This window comes from Diceros bicornis, chromosome 10, assembly GCF_020826845.1.
Source record: "Diceros bicornis minor isolate mBicDic1 chromosome 10, mDicBic1.mat.cur, whole genome shotgun sequence".
NCBI classification, from domain to species: Eukaryota; Metazoa; Chordata; class Mammalia; order Perissodactyla; family Rhinocerotidae; genus Diceros; species Diceros bicornis.
The window spans coordinates 66,086,073-66,106,521 of NC_080749.1; the positions used below are offsets into that span (position 1 = coordinate 66,086,073).

Here is a 20,449-nt window from a genome sequence, read left to right on the forward strand (position 1 = left end):
TTTGAATGTTTTATCTTAGAAATATCTTTCTATGTTATTTTTATTTAAAAAAATTCAGCTTTATTAAGGTATAATTGACGAATAAAACGTCTATATTTTTAATACGTGATAATATTAAAATTTAACTTAATATCTTTATTATTTAAAACATATTAAAATATATCATTTATATTTGAATGTTTTACCTTTAGTAGAGCGCTAAATTAGTAATGTTAGAATTTTAACAACCAAAATTGGTCCCACTTTGATTAATATATTACAACTGTGGGGAAAATGATGCCAATATATTCTATTTAAAAATAGCATTATTTACTCACATTCCCATGCCTTTTTTATATCCCCTAACATTTTGAGCAGAAATAAAGTTTATTTTTTAAGTTATTTCTACTTTTATGGGTTGTTTTTGTTTTGATAGGCAATATGAACTTATATCTAAAAGCTTGGTTAAAGCATTTGAGAAATGTATGCTAATTTCATGAAAATAAATAATATTGTGTTATTAAGAGATTGAAAGTGATTATTTTCCAAAAAAAAAACTTAGGAACCAATTTTGTTCCCTGAGTTTAGCCTCCTGAATAGCAGCTGGAAGCACTTTTTCCTCCTTTGTGTCCCCTCATTTTGTTTCTGTGTTTCCATGTAAATAAGGTAGGAAAGTTACAAAAAAACAAAGAAAAGGATGTGATCAGCTCACACCTGAAAAGCCCAGGGCTAGAACTATCTTGGTGAGTCATGACACAGAGCCAGGACCATTTCACGGGACTTGATCTCTCTCCTCCTCTCTCATCTCTTTACTCTATGTTAACACCTTTCTGGGGTAGGATTTCTCTTCAGAGTGGCAAGAAGGCTGTAGATGCTCTAACTTTATACCTAGGTTGAAGTCCAGTGGAAAGAGAGTCCAATGGACTTGAAGTCCAATGGAAAGAGAGATTGTTTTCCTAGTAGCTATTGCACAAGCCCTTGGATTCACTGCAGTTGTAGTATGGAGTTTCCGTGCCCCATCTCGGAACCCATCTTTGTGGCCTACAAGCAGAATGCACAGATTTATTTAGGCATAAGTCACATGTTGGGGCTGGGTATGGAGCCCCAAACTAATCATGTTGACTGAGAATAGGGACCAGTCGATTCTCCAAGGAAATTTGGAAAGAGATTTCACTGTAACTAGAAGGGTAGATAGGCAAAAGAAAAAAAAAAAAAAATCAAATGTTCACTGTAGAAGGTAAGCAATAGTATATCCATGTTTTTAAGGAAGAGTGGAAACTATATCAATAACAATGGTAATTGTAAGGGAAAAACTCTTCTCTCAACGCTCTATTCTAGCTCGTTACTTCACTTCTGGTCACCAAATGTGGGAGTGTTTTCCTGCACCAAGCAGTTCTCCAACACCAGCTGGGTGTCCTAAAATTCCATTCAATTCAGACACTATCTACCACGAGTTAGCATCAGATCCCACAGGTTAAGGACTCAGTCCCATAAGACACTCCCCAGAGGCAAATTGCAAGTCTGATTTGTCATCTGTGCTTCTGACTGACTGGCTATAAATTGGAGGTTCATGACCCGCCTCCTCAAGTTTGATAATTTGCAAAAACAGTTTACTTACTAGATTACCAGTTTATTATAAAAGGGTACCACTTGGTAATGGCCAGATGGAAAACATGCATAGGGCAAGGGGGGGAAGGGGCACAGAGCTTCCAGGCTCTCTCCTCTGGGTGCTTCACCCTCCCGGCACCTCCGCTGTTCACCAGCTCTGCTCTCTCAACCCTGTAGTTCAGGGATTTTTATGGCGGCTTCATTCTGTAGGCATGATTGATTAAATCATTGACCATTGGTGATTGAACTCAATCTCCAGCCCCTCTCCCCTCTCTGGAGGTGTGTATGGGGTGGGGCTGAAAGCTCCAACCACTAATCACGTGGTTGGTTCCCCCGGCAACCAGTCCCTATCCATAGGGACTTTCCAAAAATCACTTCGTGATTAACATAAACTCAGGTGTGGTTGAAAGCACAACAAAAGATACTCTTTCCACCTGTATGGATCTTGTCATGTCGGAATTCCAAGGGTTTTAGGAGCTCTGTGCCAGGACTGGGGACGAAGACCAAATATGTATTTCTTATTATGAATCATAAGATCACAGTAGCATACTATTGTAAATCATTGGATTAAGAGCCTAAAACTTGGATTCTAGTCCATTTGCCAGGATTGTTATTTTGAACAAATCACTTAACTTATTCGGGCCTCAATATCCTAGTTTGTTGAATGAGAGAGTTGTTTTAAAACTCTTTAAAGAAGAATATCTACTTTGTTTGAGTCCTGATTTCTGATTGTTCCTCTTGACAAAGGCCTTTGTCTCTAATGTATCTTCCAGTGACAAAATTTTTATATTGATTTATCACATGTGTAATGCTTAATTTTAATGTGACTGTTTAAGAAGCATAGGTTGACTCATTCTCATCCTTTCAAGTTTGTCTACCTTATTAAAACACTGTTTTACATGTTGTAGATAACGTCATTACAGTGAGTCAATAAACCAAATACAAATACACACCAAACTTATAAATAGCTTTGTTATGCCGAACTTTAGAAAAGGTGTGGGTTTTACTGAATTCTTTTTCCTGTGGATGGCATTTTATTGCATCAGAAAATATTTTTAAAATTTTTAAAAATTTAGTTCCAAAAGAGCTAGGCCAATGGTACTAGAACAAAAGAGTATTTAATTAAAAAAATTAATAAGGCCATGAAACATACCCTATAAGTGTTTAATCAGAATCCCAGAACAGATGACAAGTAACCACCTATTAATAAATTTGGATTTCACTATGCACGTCCTTAAGACCTGTCTCAATATATGCAATTTAAACGTTATTTGGAGAGTCATGATTTCCCTAAATATGCCTATATCCTCATTTGTAATGATTTTATTTCCTTTAGTCATAACAAATCATTCAAATTATTCTATTTTATATATTATTATAATATGTACTATATTATTCTATAATATATATATTAGCCAATGATAATATATTGCCACAGTTTTCATAATCTTTGAAAAAGTCCTGCAAAGTATTCTATACATGACTTTAGCAAACTCCTATCAGCATTAAAGATATATGAACTAACTGATTGGTATTTTTTACTTGACTTCCTTTTTAGGTGCTTGGGTAAATCATGGCCAGGGAATAGTCAAGGATTATAACAATCATTTAATTTGGACATATGACGCACCGCATTTGGGCTACTGGATAGCAGCTCCACTTCCAGGAACTAGAGGTATTGTAAAATGATACAAAGTAATTAAAAAAAAATCCAAATAGTCATACTGGAATTGATATCAGCACATCTTGATTTTATTCTTAGCATTGCCATTACCTACTGTAGGACACTGGAAAAAGCTTCTAGTCTCTTGATCCCAGCTTAATCTTTTCTTAAACATATGAAACAAATAAAGTGCCGTGAACTCTAAAGTCTTTTATAGCTATAGTGTCTGATGAATCTGTGAAGTATGAAATTTGTTCAAATCAAGTATTTTCTTTTCTTTGTTTACTTTTCATGAATAAATTCTACCCAAATCAGTTAGAGCTTTTGGTTGAAAACAACAGGAACAGATTTTGGATAATTAAAAAAAAATGTATTAGGGGGCCGGCCCAGTGGCTCAAGCGGTTAAGTGCGTGCACTCCACTGCAGCGGCCCGGGGTTTGCTGGTTCAGATCCCTGGCGCGCACGACGCACTGCTTGTCAAGCCATGCTGTGGTGGCATCCCATATAAAGTAGAGGAAGATGGGCATGAACGTTAGCCCAGGGCCAGTCTTCCTCAGCCAAAAAAAGAGGAGGATTGGCAGATGTTAGCTCAGGGCCGATCTTCCTCACACGCACACAAAAAAGTGTATTAGGATATATGGAGTTTGCAGGATCCCAGGGAAGAGTGAAGAACCAGATTCTAAAAGGCAGGAATACCAGAGGGCCCAGTTAGTAGGCCTACTTGACTGTCTTTGCAAGATTGCTGCTAAGTGGTAGCTGACTCCGACCCTCTGCAGTCTTTTCCTCACACTGGTCCTGATCATTCTAGGGGTGAAGAATCTGGTTGGCCCAGACTTTGGACATGAGCACACTCGTTGGTGGGGGTGGGGGTGGGAATGAAGAAGGGCTATTGAATAATAGTGTCCCCAGACTGTTTCCAAATAAGACAAGGATACCCCAAATGAAGATTGGCCTGACATATGAACAGAAGGGGGACAAAAACCGAGATTTGTCCACCAAGAATGATCTATTCATATTCTAGGAGAAATGAGTATTTCATTTTTTCTTGATTTAACATGGTATCAAATTATCTATATAATTTTTTTTTTTAATTTTTTTAAATTTATTTAATTTTCCCCGAAAGCCCCAGTAGATAGTTGTATGTCATAGCTGCACATCCTTCTAGTTGCTGTATGTGGGACGCGGCCTCAGCATGGCCAGAGAAGCGGTGCGTCGGTGCGCGCCCGGGATCCAGACCCAGGCCGCCAATAGCGGAGCGCGCGCGCTTAACCGCTAAGCCACGGGGCCGGCCCATATCTATATAATTTGTACCCAAGGAAATCCTGCGTTCATCTTGAATTGTGTAAATCTCTCAAAATTCTCAAACGTTGCATTTTTTATCCATTAAATCTTCTTAAAAAAAGGGAAATCTTGTAACCTACTGTAGCGTAGACTGGTTGCACCGTGGGCCTGCTGCCACTTTCTGGGGCTTTCCGGTGTCCGCTGGTGTAGATTGAGTTGCTTCTTGGCTTTTCCTGCTGCCAGCTTTGCTGAGTCAGCTTTCCCGCCTTCAGCATGTTGTTGCCCTTTCTCTCATCTTATTCTCTTTTAATCCCTAGGTTTGTACATTTACAAAAACAAAGCAAAGCTAAACTTGCAGCATCATTTTAGTGAAGTTTTGAGAGAGTGTGAAAGTTGAATGCATGGGTCATTCCTTCATCTTTAATCATGTGTCGGAGAGCATTCTTTTGGTTGATCCCGTGTCTTGGCTCCCAGCTGAGAGACAGCTGTGACCTGGCCATTTCATGCCGGTCAGGAGTAGTCCCAGTGCACACCCTGATCAAGGATGTGGGTGCCATTTTACGAATGTTTCTCTTCTACAGTATTCTATCATGGCGATCTGTTAATAATTTGAAGGCTCTCAGAGTTTCTGAAAAAGTTCCTTTTTTAATAGTTTGATTTATATTTTCATTTTACATTGACAACTTTTGAATTTTGAACCATGCAAGGTAACAAGACTCTTTTCCAGTGAAGCCAAAATTTAGTACTCCAATAGAAGAAATATGAGCCATTAACCATTATGATCAAGAGGGATGTTCTCTCTATTTCTGTTTGAACTTAGTGCTTACGAGATTATTTATTCAGAAACCAGAGGGTGGTTACTTTTGTTCTTCATGATTCAAAATATCATGCAGGCTTGCCAGCTGTCTGACTTTTTCCCATTCTAGGTTTGCAACTATAATGAAATATTGATAAAAAAGAACAAGTAATATTTAACTTAATACTTCAACTCAACTAAATCCAAGTTATTTCATTTCTAATAAAAATAACCTAAGGAGCAATTGAGTTCTAGAGAGAAGTGTACTTTCCACCAAAAATTATATGTGAAACAACCAGTTTACATAAGATGACTATGAATTATGAAAACTGATATAATTTTCTAAAATAGGTGGAAGTTTTGTTTTAGCCTATATGTTGGAAAAGATTCTGTGTGAATTAGAGAACTTAAAATAGAAGTGTGGAATTCCTTATTTAGTTTGAATTAGATACCTTCTAGTGATGCTTCTGAAAAATTTGTTCTGCAAGCATATCACTGTCAAAGGAACGCTGCACTATAAATATGGGTATCTTGACTGTAGCTCTGGCTTTGCCAATAACTAACTGGATGAGGTTGAAATAGGTACTTACCCATCTGAGTACTAGTTTTCTTGTTTCTAAATAGCGGGAGTTGGATATGATGATCCCTAATGTCCCTAAACATTTTAGGATGTGAGTGTTACTATAAAATCAAAGTTGGTCCTATGATGAGCTAGTTAGTGTCTGGTGTGCTGGAGCTACTTTAGTTAAAATTTGGTTGATAATATCCTAAAGCTATTTTTTAAAATAAATCTTAAATAGAATTCTAAAATTGCTTGAAAAAAATATTAAGTGCAAGAGATTAAAATCAAATAGTTTTTCATAGATTGCTGTAGGCAAGTGGGAGCTGAGTAGAGCTTAATAAACAAATGCTTATTAATATATTTTTAAATATGCATTTTCAAATATATTTGAATTAAAATATATTGTAATTTCTACCTTTCTAACCCCTTTTAGGCATGTACACAAACACACGCACACAAACACACATGCAGATGCATACTTGCTTGCTATTGTCATACATATAATATTTGGGACAGACCCAACAGTATCAGCCTCATACTTCCAAAAGTGAGTTGTGTGGGAATCCTGTGGAGTGAAAATTGTTCGCATTACTCTATTGTGGAAACGTGTATTCTTATACTCTCAGGTGCAGAAGTTGAATTTCACCCAGTTATAATCAAACTTTTCTCTGTTGCAGCTCTGTATCCTGAATAAGAATCTGCAGATAGAATTGTTACTCTTATTTCTTTTTTGTTTGAAGAAATTTCTTATCATGCAGTGCTGTACTTGGTTTAGATATGATAAACACTTTATTATTTGTTACCGTATAGGAAAGTGTGGCCAGTACTGGAGTGCCTATTCTTTTTTTTTTTTTAATTCATTTTTTAAAGGACTGCCTGTTCTTATATAACCTTGAGGTTTGCTTTAACAACAATAACGGTGTAGCATAGCTAACACTCACTGAGTGCTTGTCATGTGCTGATAAGCACTGTTCTGGGTTTTTATAAGTGTTAACTCACTTAATCCTCATAACAACCCACATGGGGGAGGCATGACAGATATGAACCGAGGCACAAGGAAGTGAAACTTGCTTGAGACCATATAGAAATAAATGGGGAGGCCAGGATTCTAGTTCAGGCCTTCTGGCTCCGAAGTCTGTATGCATAACCGCAATGCTGCTTCTCCAAATCCTTTGATATTACTATTATTATTACTTTTATCAATTCAGATGATGCAGACGTTAAAGGATCTAAAGGCCTCGTGAGCCTCAGTGTTTTCCAGTGTCCTTGGTTGAAAGCCTCATTCTGGACATTCTCTCCTGGTAGAGATGACCAAAAAACCAGTTGTCTCACCACTCTCATCGCCTTATCACCCTGAGTACATATTAGAATCTAGTTGATACTGATCAGTAGACTTGTTATATACATTTTTGGACAAAATGAAGTCTTAGTGATATTGAAATAGGTTACTTCTAGGTTAGTTGCATTTATTTTTACACAGAATCTTAATAGCTTACACTGATCATCCCAGTGTGTTAGTCCACTTTTACTGTGGTTAAGGTTATTACAACAGCGTTGTATATATGTGGTCTCATAAAGGAGGAGAGTGGGTCAGCTGTGCCTCTACAGGGCTTAGCTTACTGGGATCCTGGCGCCTTCTTATTCTGGAGCCCAGGGTGAAAGAGTTGCAACTTTTAATCCTTCGAGTCCCGGAATTGTTGGATTCTCTCTAGTGTGTTCATCCCTCCTTACTTTGGCAAATTATTTTTTTGAATTTATCTTTAAAATTTCTTTTTAAATCAAATGCAGCTAATAACAATCAACACTCACTACCAACATTCTATCTCAGAATCTCTTTGCACAAAGCTCAAATTAATTAGAAATATTTTCTCCCAGTTTATTCCACCAAATATTTTTCTATCAACTAAGTTGGGTCACCATTTTACTGCCTCCTGAACCAGTTTCCTCACTGCTCACTGCCTGGCCTGGAAGCCAGTGTCATGTATTTTAGTTTTTTGTTATAGCAGCATTTCAGCATCTAGGTACCAATTTCTGTAACAGCCGTTGCTGCAGTAACAAACAAACCTGCTCTCTCAGTGGCTAGCAATAGAAAACGTTTATTTGTTGCTTACATTTCATGACTGTTGGGCTTGGCTTGGTTCAGTTCAACATTTTTGTCATTCCGGAACCTAGGCTGAAGGAATATCAACTCTCTAGGAAATACTATTCGCATATTAGAGGGCCTTAGCAAGAGGGGTGGGCCGTAGCATGCAACCTCATTTAAGGTGCTCACATTTCACTGGGCAGAGCAAGTCAGTCGATCAAACCCAAGGGGTGGGGAAAGTATATTCCACCCACAGGGAAGGCTTCCATGGGAGAGGAGCAACCAGAAGTGTGTACGCATATTTAATCTGCCTCATCTAGGATAGGACATAGTTAAAAATTTGATCTAAAATAATATGTTTTCTCTTTGTTTATATCGAACCATTTAGGTTCAGGTATAAATGGAGATTCAAAGGACATAACTGCCTACCACACAGTGTTTCTTACAGCCATATTAGGAGGAACAGTAGTCATTGTCATTGGATTTTTTGCTGTACTTCTTTGTTATTGCAGGTAAGAACAATATTAATCAATGTGTATAAACACAGAAAACTCAAATTATGGTATCATCAGTATGTTCTGTGTATTACAGAGTTTATTTGTAGAAATCAATTGTTTGACATGGAGATTAAAGTAAAAATGGATATAGTCTAACAGTAGCATTACATATATTATGTACATATCATGGGATGATTTTTTAAAATGAACCTTCTAGATCATAAGTTTTAAACATTTTTTGCCTTCTCTTCTACTCTAGGGATAAATGTGGTACTCCACAGAAAAGAGAGAGAAATATCACTAAACTTGAGGTCCTCAAGAGAGACCAGACAACTTCAACAACACACATAAATCACATTAGTTCAGTCAAAGTTGCATTAAAAGCTGAAGACAAGTCACAGTTATTCAATGCCAAAAACTCCTCATACAGCCCTCAGAAAAAGGAACCATCAAAGGCAGAAGCAGAAGAAAGAGTTTCCATGGTAAAAACTCGGGACAATTTTAAAATCTACAATGAAGATGTTTCATTTCTGTCAGTCAATCAAAATAATTACTCGAGAAACCCAGCACAGTCTTTGGAGCCCAATGTAGGGTCCAGACAACCTAAACATATTAACAACAATCTATCTTCATCTCTAGGTGATGCTCAAGAGGAAAAGAGGTATCTCACAGGTAGTGAAGAGGTGTATGGGCGTTCCCACATTCCTGAACAGCTTATGCATATCTACAGCCAGCCCATTGCTATCCTTCAAACATCTGACCTTTTCTCCACCCCAGAGCAGTTGCATACTGCTAAGTCAGCTACTTTGCCAAGAAAGGGACAGTTAGTCTATGGCCAATTGATGGAACCAGTAAATAGAGAGAACTTTACACAGACATTGCCCAAAATGCCAATGCATTCTCACGTACAGCCCCCAGATGCCAGGGAAGAGAATATCCCCCTCGAAGGTCAACAGAGCTTGCCATCCCAAACTTCGGATTGGAGCCGGTATTCGAACAGCTTACTAGAATCTGTCTCTGTTCCTGGAACACTAAATGAAGCTGTTGTGATGACTCCTTTTTCATCAGAGCTTCAAGGAATTTCAGAACAGACCCTCCTAGAGCTGTCCAAAGGAAAGCCCTCCCCCCATCCCAGAGCCTGGTTTGTGTCTCTTGATGGAAAGCCAGTCGCGCAAGTGAGGCATTCCTTTATAGACCTGAAAAAGGGCAAGAGAACCCAGAGCAATGACACGAGTCTGGACTCTGGGGTGGACATGAATGAGCATCAGTCAAGTAGAAAACTCGAGAGGGAGAAAACGTTCATCAAAAGCATGCATCAGCCTAAGATCCTTTACTTAGAAGATTTAGACCTGAGCAGTAGTGAGAGTGGAACCACTGTCTGCTCCCCTGAGGACCCAGCTTTAAGGCACATCCTAGATGGAGGGAGCGGAGCTATTCTGGAGCACCCTGGGGAAGAGTCCCCAGGAAGAAAAAGCACTGTTGAAGATTTTGAAGCCAATACATCCCCCACTAAAAAAAGAGGCAGACCACCACTAGCCAAAAGAGATAGCAAGACTAATATCTGGAAGAAGCGAGAGGAACGCCCACTGATTCCCATAAATTAACACCAAGGGTGGTTGTGTCTCTGCTGTCTCGTGCTGTTTATTCTTGCTTCTTCTTGTAAATTGCGGTATGAACTTAAGAAGTTGAGACTGAGCAATCTCATGGTCCCTGGACATGTCTCAAGCAGAGTAAATAGTAAAATGGTAAGTTAGTAATGAGCGAAAGATACCAAGGGATGCTTTTCTGGCCTATTCTTTTCATTTATTTTTGGGTGATGAATTTGAAGTGTCCAAGAGTTAAAAATGTGAAATAGCTTCAAGATGTTGGTTACCTGAAAATGTTGCTCACTCAGCCAATTTAGCCCTGACTCTCTTGAGAATAACAGTGAAACGTGTTCTCCTAAAAGTTGCTTCCAAAAGTGTTGCCTCTGCTTTGATGACTACCCCTGTGAAACATTTAGAAATGAAACTGTATTCTTCAGGCATCATCTTCTTGTGAAATGTTCCTATTATGTTCTCTGTTGCCTATATTTGAAAATAACTTGATAATGTTCTGGATTGATATTGTTCTAGAGTTTAAAGGCCAGACAACATTTTCTTTTTTGCAATAAACAGCATGTGTATTGTATCAACTCAAAAGTAAATCCCATACTCGTTTAAGATGGGCAAGAAGCTACTTGGTTGTTAGAGAGGGAAACACCAGCTCTTTGATTGTTTTTGGATATAACTTCACAGAATAAATGATAAGGTGTTAATTTGTTATTTATAAATCTGAGAAACAAATGCTCTGATACTGAATTTTTGTTTTAAATTTCTCCACCCCCCCAAAAAAAAGTGTAGTGAGCTTAGCTGTCAAGAAAAACTTTTTACCAATCTGAAAAAAACCCATATTTTTAGTTTAAGACTCACTGATACATGTAGACTAAAATCAGTTTTAAGATATTTCTTCTATTCCAAAAAAAAATTCAGTCACTTAAACACTGTTAAACTTGATTAAAAAAATCAATGAATTGAATTTCTTATGAACACCAAAAAATTAACCAAATATGTGGAACTAAAGGAAATAAACATTTCAATTTTTTCTGAAATGTCAATGAGCAGAAAAAGAAATGCCACTTCCCTGAGACGCAAAAATACCTTCAGGATACTAGGTATATATCTACATTTTTTGTTGTTGTTGATATTCATAAAAGATGTTTGAGAAAAACAATTTCAAATTCATGGGAAAAGTAAAAGTTTCGCTTATCGCTCAGAGCTTTTGCAACATTTTTTCTCCAGTTTTGGCAGTGACATATCCATATTCTTTTTATCGTAGCAAAGAATTCAGTGTGAATACATTCAACAACTGTTTTTAATTATAAATGTCTTCAGCTCTGAATTATCATTCATATGTCCTAAAAATAAAGCTCTTTGTTAGTTAAAATCAACTCATCCTATTTTTCTTAAAATTTCCATGAAGGCAAATGTCTGAAGCAGCTTCCCTTTTCCCTTGGGGGAAAAAAATGAAACTAAATTGCTTTATTTCTCATCCCTGCTAATCAACATGGGAGCAACATAGAGACCCAAGGCACACAAAAAGTTAAAAAAACCAAAATTAGCCACATTAACTTTATAATCAAATTATAGATGGATAGACAATGAAATACAAGTTTTTTTCCCAAGATAGTAGACTTTAGCCAATTTTTTCCTGTAACCCCTTCTGAAGCATCTAACTTGTCAGATAATATTCCTACCTTTCTGTATTAACCCAAAGAACTTAAAGACCCAGGCAAAAGTTTGCTCTATTTCACCCCAATCCATGGAAGAGATCAATGTTTTGGGTAATACCTAGGTTTACTTTTTTTTGCAGGGGTATCGATAAGGCCCAAATTAGAGGAGGATTTTTATTGGCCTTGTACAGAAAGATGCATTAGAAGTGGCATAAATGAAAATGACTTGGAAAAGGTTAAGGAGTTAGGGCTCTGCTGAAGTGCCTTTGATAATAGACTTGCTTTATTAGAAGGATATGATAACATCTTTCTTAAATGTGCATTTTCTTTCTGTTAGCCAAATTAAACAGATGTGCAGTTTTTATTAAAAAATATAGACCTAGTGTTTCACGTTGGAACAATGAATTTTGCATGCAAGTAACATTTATCTCTTTTGTGTGCTTAATTCTTTTTTGAATCCGGCTTATACTGATATATTGTTCATGTTGGAATGAAGTTTGAAGCTACATAGGAAAGTGTTGCACTTCTTCGATATTTTAAGTGTATATTTTTCCCACCTTTAGATAAAAATGTTTCCTCTCTCAGCTTGGTAATGGAATACACATGTTGGTATAAGGATGTACCATTCAGGTATACCACTTACTCATTCTTGTGTAAAGGAAATGAGAAGATGTATCCCCAAGGGCTTTTCTAGAAACACTGTTTTTGGTTTCAGAAGAAAACATTTTTTATACACTGCACATTCTGTTCTCAATTGGGAAGTATAGGCAATTTATTTTTTCTAAAGATCAAAAATGTGTAACTTCTCATTTGTGAGTAGTTCACAAATTTCCTGTTAAAAAGCTGAAGCCATCTACTTTTTCTTAACCAAGTGATAATAAACCTACAATATTCACAACTTTCTTAAATTTTTAAATTGAAAACCAACACAGTTTTTTGCAAATGTGAACCTAGAGAATTTTGGTCACCAATTGTTAACATTTGTGGATCCTTTGTATATACTTTGGATATATCTTAAAAGCAAAATTATCCCTCAATTAACTGATGGATTCATTTACTAAAGCACAGCTGTATGTATTTTTGAATACATATTATGATGAGCCTTTATAAAATCCATTTTTATGACATTTATGCAGTTGTATAGGGATTACGCCCTTTTGTAATACACAGTATACCACGGAGGTCACAAATGTTGAGGAATAAAAGCACTTCTTTGCTTTGGCAATCATTTTCAGATCACTTCTGTGTGTTTGAATCCTCTGGTATCAATACTTATTAGTTTTAGGGATCTGTGGGTTATAATGTCCCTCAAAACTTCCCAGAAAGGTGAAGCTCAAAGTTCCATATTCATTTATAGGGAACGAGTTACTCATTTCCCCATGTACTAGCATTGTAAAGAATTGGGCGGTGTTATTTTCCATCTCAGACCTAGAGTTGACATTTTGCCCTCTTGTTTCCAAGTGTTTCTATCCTTTGTATTCTTTCATCAGAGGAATCTCACATTTCAGTGTATTTATTGCCATTACTACTATATTTACTGCTGAAAACTGTAACCATCTGAAGATTTGTAAAATGTTCAACAGTTCATTAAAGCTAATAAAATAAATCTAAAAATATACTTGATGCGTTGTTTAATTTTGGGTAAGCTACAAAACATTCCTCCCTAAATTGTCATTTAATCTAATAAATATTCAATTATTACTTTTTTCCTTATTACACTCTCTATAGTAAAATAAACATTGTATATTTGAATACCTTTTATTTTTGTAATGAACTTAATGTCTCTTTGTAATTCATGTTCTCCAAAGTTCACATTTTTACTATTAAAGCTGAGTATAGACAAATTACTTTTCCATTCAATGAGAAGACTTCTTAAGATAATGTGATAGAATGTAAAATAAATTGCAATTCCCAAAATAGAATATCCCCTCACCCCTTAAAAAATATTCTTTGGCTTTTAAACCCAACACTAAATGATAACACCAAGGCTAAAGGGCTGTTTACACTTAGAGTGTCAGAGCTCTTTCAAGAGCCCTTCTGCTCAGTTAATTGAACAATACTTAAGTTCAGGCAGTTTGTATTTTGGACTTTAGACTATCTTTTAGAATCATTATCCTGGCTGCCATGTTTTTAGACATTTTGTATAACGTAAATGAACAGGGTACTAGAAATACTTTTGGTCAGTTCTAATGAGAATTGAGTTCTGAATCCACTCACAAATATAGTGGAGATTATGACCCCAACACCGGCATTGAGATGGACACTTCCATTTGGATCCCCGTCAAGTGCAAGCCAGGTTGTGGTGCCTTTGTTTCGGGCCTGGTCTCCCTCTAGAAGAGCCTGGAGTCTTAACAGAAACGATGCAGCTCCTAGGACGCAAACTCATGTGGAACTGGTAATAGAAAACAGATTTCATAAAACAGAAACATAGCTGCCAAACATGACATTCACAAGTCGCCGCCACAGTGTCATCTCAGAAAGGAAATTAATATGAGGAGACACATGTAAGAACTATAGGAAAGGTAATTGGATGGAGTTAGATATTTTAATGTGATTCATTAAAAGTGATTCACCTATCTGTACTTGATAATCGTGACAGATAATCAGGGACCCTTCCCTTGAACCGCATGCTGTTTGTGTAGTAACAGTTAAACTATACCCCAGTATTGCTTTACCTAGACTTCATAAAGTCACCTTTTGGCCTTTTTTTTAATAGGTAGATTTCTTTATCATGATGTAGAAAGAGACAGCTTAATTCCGTCAGTAAGCTCTCTCGAAATCAATTGTGGGGTATTTCTTTTGAGATATCTGCTCTGTTGTCTTAGATGTAGATCTGTTGACTCCATCAAAATAGCTACTCTTTCCTTGACCTGTTTTCTTTTCCCTTTGTTTTGAGCCTGTTTATTTTGGGACTGTGGACTACTGTCCATTGAGTGGTTGTTGTTTTTTTTCTTTATGAAAACATCTTCAGTTTGACTAGAGAAAAATTGTCTAGAAATCAATCACAATTTATAATATGAAATACCAAAATGTTAATTACAAATGATGGAAAAACATTTTCATTAAATATATATGGCAAATTTCTTAGGGAAAAAAAAATAACTGTTTTCTTTCCAAAATAGTTAAACTTAAAGAACACATTTAAAAATTACCTGTAATGTTTGTCAAAACATTGCCTTAACACTTTCCTCCACTTTGTAGCTATAGCAGATGAACATCCTCCTTTTTCTGTTGGAAAAGTTCACATGGTGAGAAGTATATGGTATTTTTTTTTTCTTTGGTTACTAAACATTTCCTGGTTGAACCCTATGTTTCCTGGTTTTCAAACCTACATTTGCTGTGTTTGTAAATAATATTCCACAGTCCTGTAGGGATACCCCAATTCCCCACATGATTTGGTCTTTTTTTTTTTTCTTCTTTAGGTTGACTAGAAGTTTCATAATTCATATGTTGACTGATTGTAATCCCTGGAGACCTTATTAAAACGCCAGACTAACTGCAGACAGTCTGATTCAAAACAAACCAGATAATTACATTCCCAGGAGTCTTTGAGCTTATTATACTTGGACAGCTTAGTTAAAAACCTTTCCTAAATACTATATTGAACAGCATAATTGTGGCTATTAAGCAATGTGGAGGAGATTTCTCAAAATAATTTTTGTTTAATATATTCCCATATTTCAGTCTGGAAAACACAGATTTTTGTTTTACATAGAAAGTATTTTTTAAAAGTAAAGTTATTCAGCTTAAATTTATCTCATATCTAGCATTCTGTACTTCTATTTTGAAATGATTTCTAATTTAGATAACTTCTGAAAGATTTGTGTCCATTAAATATGGAAATGTTTAATTATTAACAAGTACTTTTACAGATATTCTGTTAAAAAATAAAAACGGAAACAGGCCAAAATGGAGTCGAGTGTCTCCAGGACAGCAAACCAAGACTTAATTGCAGTTTCAGCCTCTCCCAGGAGCGGAATTTTAAACCAATCGGCCTGGAATTTCCTGATCAACACTAGTAAGGTAATCTGCCTCATAAGACCCCTGCTGTTAAAGGCCCCTAAGGGAAAGTGACCTTGCCTGAAACAAACCTTTTCTTTTGCTAATAACCTCTTTGTCCTGCCCCATTGCTGCATATAAAAGCCTTCCGCTTTGTAAAGTTCCTCAGAGCTCCCTTTCACTTGCTAGAAGGGATGCTGCCCAGTTCATACATTGTTTAATAAAGTCAATTAGCTCTTCAGATTTACTCAGTTGAATTTTGTGTTTTAACAATTCTCATTAATTTTTTGATTTAATGTTTATTAGTGATTATTGGGTTAACTGGGTGCCTGGGGGAAGGCTTGAGAGGAGAGCTGTCATTTTCTTTTGGATGCTCTGAGTTATAAGGATCAGTGGGCCATCTAGGAGAGTTCCTGTACATCTTTGAATCAATCTTGGGTTAGCTATTAGGCTACCATCAGATGTTCAATCTGATGCAGGCATTAGAGATTTGGGGAATTCCAGATGGTGGTTTGAAGCTACAGGTGAAGGTGAGATGGCCCAGAAAGAGTCTGTAGGGTGAGAAAAGATTTCCACTGATGTCATTAAATTATTATTTGTGTAATAGCTTAAAAATATAAGTAAAATATCAATTCTAGTTCAGAGTATTGAGTTTTACAAATAAACAGATATGTATGTAAGTTGAAAGAAAATGAGAGTGACTTCTGTGTCTCCTTTTAAATTTCATAAATATGACTTTCACTTTACATCTCAAGTTGGGTGTAAATTCAATTTTTGTAGGTAGAATCTTATTTAAAAATAAGTGGTAAATTATTTTTATGTAAATTTCTTCCATCATTACTAAAATTTTTTCTATATTGCATTTTCACAACATAGATTTTCAATAAATATTTGACAAACGGGGGAGCGAAAGTCAGGAGGTCTGGGTTCAAGTCATGGCACTTCACATTTCTGGTAAACTTTGGTTTCCTCTTGTTATTTGGGTCTGACAATGCTCATAATAGTAATACCTCCCTTACATGGCTAATGTAAGACTTAAGGTGGTGCAGAGGAAAAGCACAGGCTAGGCAAATAGTAGTTATTATTCTATGACAGTACCTTTGATGAATTTAATTAAATTACAAGGGGTCACTTTTGTGATTCAACCTCGTTAACCAATGGGATTATCTCCAATTAAGAGCTGATTTTCATCACTGCAAACTAACACCTATAGTATCACTGATAGTCAGTTATCGAAGTGTAGCCTCCAGATGTCAGAGTCCTTTTTACAGCCACTATTGTTGTGCTTTTTCATCAGGACAATTAGATATTGGGAAAAGAAGAGAACCACTGAAATTATTTAGGGGATTTAACAGGATTGGAGTAGTACTGCTCAGCTGCTCTCATGCATAATTTGCCTCCCATACATCATATTGTCTCATATAACTCAATAACTGCTCAGCTCTCTAGAATGATTTAGCAACAACTGTTGAAGAGGCATGAAGAAGAGGGCCTGTTATCCAGTGATTCATGAATCAAAGGAACCTGGGTTATTTTTAAATATTCCCCCAGCCCAGTATTTTTTTTTCTAAGTTTTTATTAATCTGAAGTATGTTATATGATTTCAAAGTATTTAATTATACAATTTCCTTCAGAAAAAAATTGTTTCCAGAGAACTTTTATTTTTTCTCGATCTCTTCACTGATGTTTTGAATGTATTCTAAAACTTGTAAGAGAATGGACCAAAATGTGAAGTGGGAGCTTTCCTGTTATCCTGAATGATACCAAGCAATGGGGTCACTCTGCTTGCCATGATCTGAGCCAATTAATCACAAGTTAGAGATCAAGAAACGAAGTTTAATTAGATTAGCTGGCAAATCGGAAGACAGGTGACTAATGTCTCAAAGACTCATCTTCAGAGATTACAGAATCTTGAGGCAGTTATATAGGGAAAATGGGCAGTAAGGAGGGGGTCCAGGGATGTTGGTCTCCAGACATGATGGGCTCCAGGCATCATATTGTTCCATTCTTCTGTCAGCTGTGATGGATACCTTGTAGGTGTGTTTCCCGCCTATTGTCAGCCTGTTCCTGGAGAGAAACTCATAGAACAAAGTTTTAATTTATCAAGCTATTGGGGAGTACCTGCATAAGTGGAGGCCACAAATCAGGAGAGAATGTGAATTTTTTGGAGTACGTGCAGAGCAGCGAGTAGTCATACAGAGGAGGGGCTGGGGCCATTTAGTGTAACAAGATGGCCTTGCTTGCGCTCACTTACATGAAGACTCAAGTTCATAGAAGAGAACAAAAGCAGATGTTTTAGGTCCAGAGAACCCTCAGTTATCAGGCCAACCATCTCTTTGAAAGGTTTGCTAAGACCTGCCCTTTCAGCAGAGTTGGTGCTAACCTTACCCCTCCCCCCCATCTCCTTAATGTAAGAGGACGACTGGGAAGAAGGGGAAGTGCTGTTTCTGGGAAGGGTTTGTTTAGGAAGGGAGCTATCCCCTCACTTCACCTCCTGTGGTGATGAAGGAAGCACTTTACTGGTACTCCTCCCGGAAGCTTGAGTGGGGGGCAAGAAGGTCACTGGTGAAGTCTCGGGGTGTCCGCAATAAGGGGATGCTTTCTGTGATCGGATTGCTGCCCTGTCCCAGTGCAAGTGGGGGGAAGGATTGGACGAGATGGCATCGTGATGCCACCAGGCGAGGTGGGAATAAGAATTCTTTGTTTAGCAGGGAGGCCTAGAGGTTAAGGACAGAAGGAAACTTCAGAGATCCTCTTATTTTATTTATGAGAGAATGTGGGTTAGAGAGCCTCAGTCGCTCACCCCAGGCCACAAAGCCAATTATAAGCCAAAATCTGACAGCAATCAAATTTCCTTAGTTCCAGTCCACTTAATTCTTTCTTTCTCTCAGTAATTTGAACTCTTTGTCTCTTGATCTTTTAGTCCAGAGATCCTGTTATCCCATTTTAAAGTAGTCTTTGGTTGATTACAGTTAGCGAATATTTTCTGGAGTCCATAACAGTAAAACATCATGTTAAACAAGGGAGTGGAGCTAATGTATCTATAGATATATTTTTACACATAGTATCTTCATCCTTATCGACATATTCCATTTCCTTAGCCTGTAGTGTTTCGTCAGTCCTTTTCAAACTTGGTAGTTTTGCCACCTAAAGAGTTTTTTTTATATATATAATATTCTTGGGTCCTATTTCCAGAAATTCTAACTGGGTGGGCCCACAAACAATGTATTTATCAGAAGATACAAGTGATTTTGATGGCAAGCAAGTTTTGTAAACCTAATACCTTTCTAATGTAACTGTGGTTCTTAGCTCAGCAACATCAGCATCACCTGTGAACTTGTTACAGCTGCAGACTCCTCAGCGCTGCCCCAGACTTGCTTAATTCACATTTGCATTTTTACAAGCTCTCCCAGGTGGTTTGTCAACACAATACAGTTTGAGAGGCCCAACTCCAATACTCTTCTTTGCCAAGTAAAATCTTAGGATCTGAACTACATGCTACGGGAACCTTATTAACCATCTGGAAAAGGTGTTGCCTTTCTTTGTGCACCGCCTGGTGCATTCTTTCCTTGGTCCATGTAAAAACCTTTCTTTCTACCACTGTTCCCCACACTGGTACAGTGTATTCTAGACTCACTTTTTGTTGTTTTTTTCCTAATTCCTTGAAACTTCCAAGATGTTTCCGGCCTTGGGATGATGCATTTGGCCTTCCCTCTTTGGAATGCTCCTGCCTGTTTCTGATCATTGTTACTCAATTCTCTGCTGAATTCCTGAGACCTTCTCTCACCGCATCTAAGTTGGTTTCTAACCCCCAATTCCTAGGCACTTCCTATCATGTTATCCTGCCCTTATTTTTTCTATTCATTCTCACTATCTAAAATTATGTAGGTTGCCTACCTATAGCCCTTCCCCAGTAGATATTAAGCTTCTTGAAGATGAGGACCCTCTCTGTCCTTTGGAACAAAGATTCAATATTATGGTGAGTAGCTAATTGGTTTTCTGAACCACTGTATCAAATTTAAATTGTTTCTGTAGTTATTCATTTACTTCTTGAAACTAACATTTTCCGGAAAGCCCAAAGTAAAGTTTTCAAAACATACATCTCTGTGTACACACACATACACACACATAGAGTCTCATGGATCCTAAGTGTCAGAAGCATAGAACTTCAGTGTGATATATTGAATGAAAATTATTTTAGAAAAAAAATGTTTCTCTGATTTGAGGTGCCTTTCCAAGAGAAAAAGAGGACATGTCTTCAATGAAATAATATTTGTAGAAGAGGAACTCTTTAAACTTTCTGGGAATTTATAATAGGGTTCTAACGACAACAAAGATTTTATAAAATTAAAAGAAATAAAATAACCCCCAATAACCCATTTTTTAATTAAAATAATCCTTGGAAAGATCTCCCTGTATAAAGAGAAAGTTTTGGAAGCAACCAAGATGTCCCTCAGTAGGTGAATGGATAAATAAACTGTGGTACATCCAGACAATGGAATATTATTCATAACTAAGAAGAAATGAGATGTCAAGCCATGAAAAGACATGCAGGAAATTTAAATGTATATCACTAAGTGAAAGCAGCCAATCTGAAGAATCTACATATTGTATAATTCCAACAATACAATGTTTTAGAAAAAAGCAAAACTATAGAGACAGTAAAAAGATCATTCATTGGGGAGGGTGGTGAATATGCAGAACACAGAGGATTTTTAGGGCAGTGAAAAT

At 36.9% G+C, this 20,449-nt stretch overlaps 1 protein-coding gene across 1 annotated transcript in view; it reads left to right on the forward strand.

Moving 5' to 3' along the window:
- FAM171B (family with sequence similarity 171 member B) overlaps positions 1–13,337 on the forward strand; it is a 64,403-nt gene extending 51,066 nt beyond the window's left edge. Inside the window, exons 6-8 of the mRNA XM_058549386.1 lie at positions 3,146–3,262; positions 8,361–8,484; positions 8,729–13,337. Coding sequence (XP_058405369.1) covers positions 3,146–3,262; positions 8,361–8,484; positions 8,729–10,073 — 1,586 coding nt within the window. The 3' untranslated portion in view covers positions 10,074–13,337. The remainder of the gene's footprint in view (positions 1–3,145; positions 3,263–8,360; positions 8,485–8,728) is intronic.
- The last annotated feature ends 7,112 nt before the right edge of the window (positions 13,338–20,449 follow it).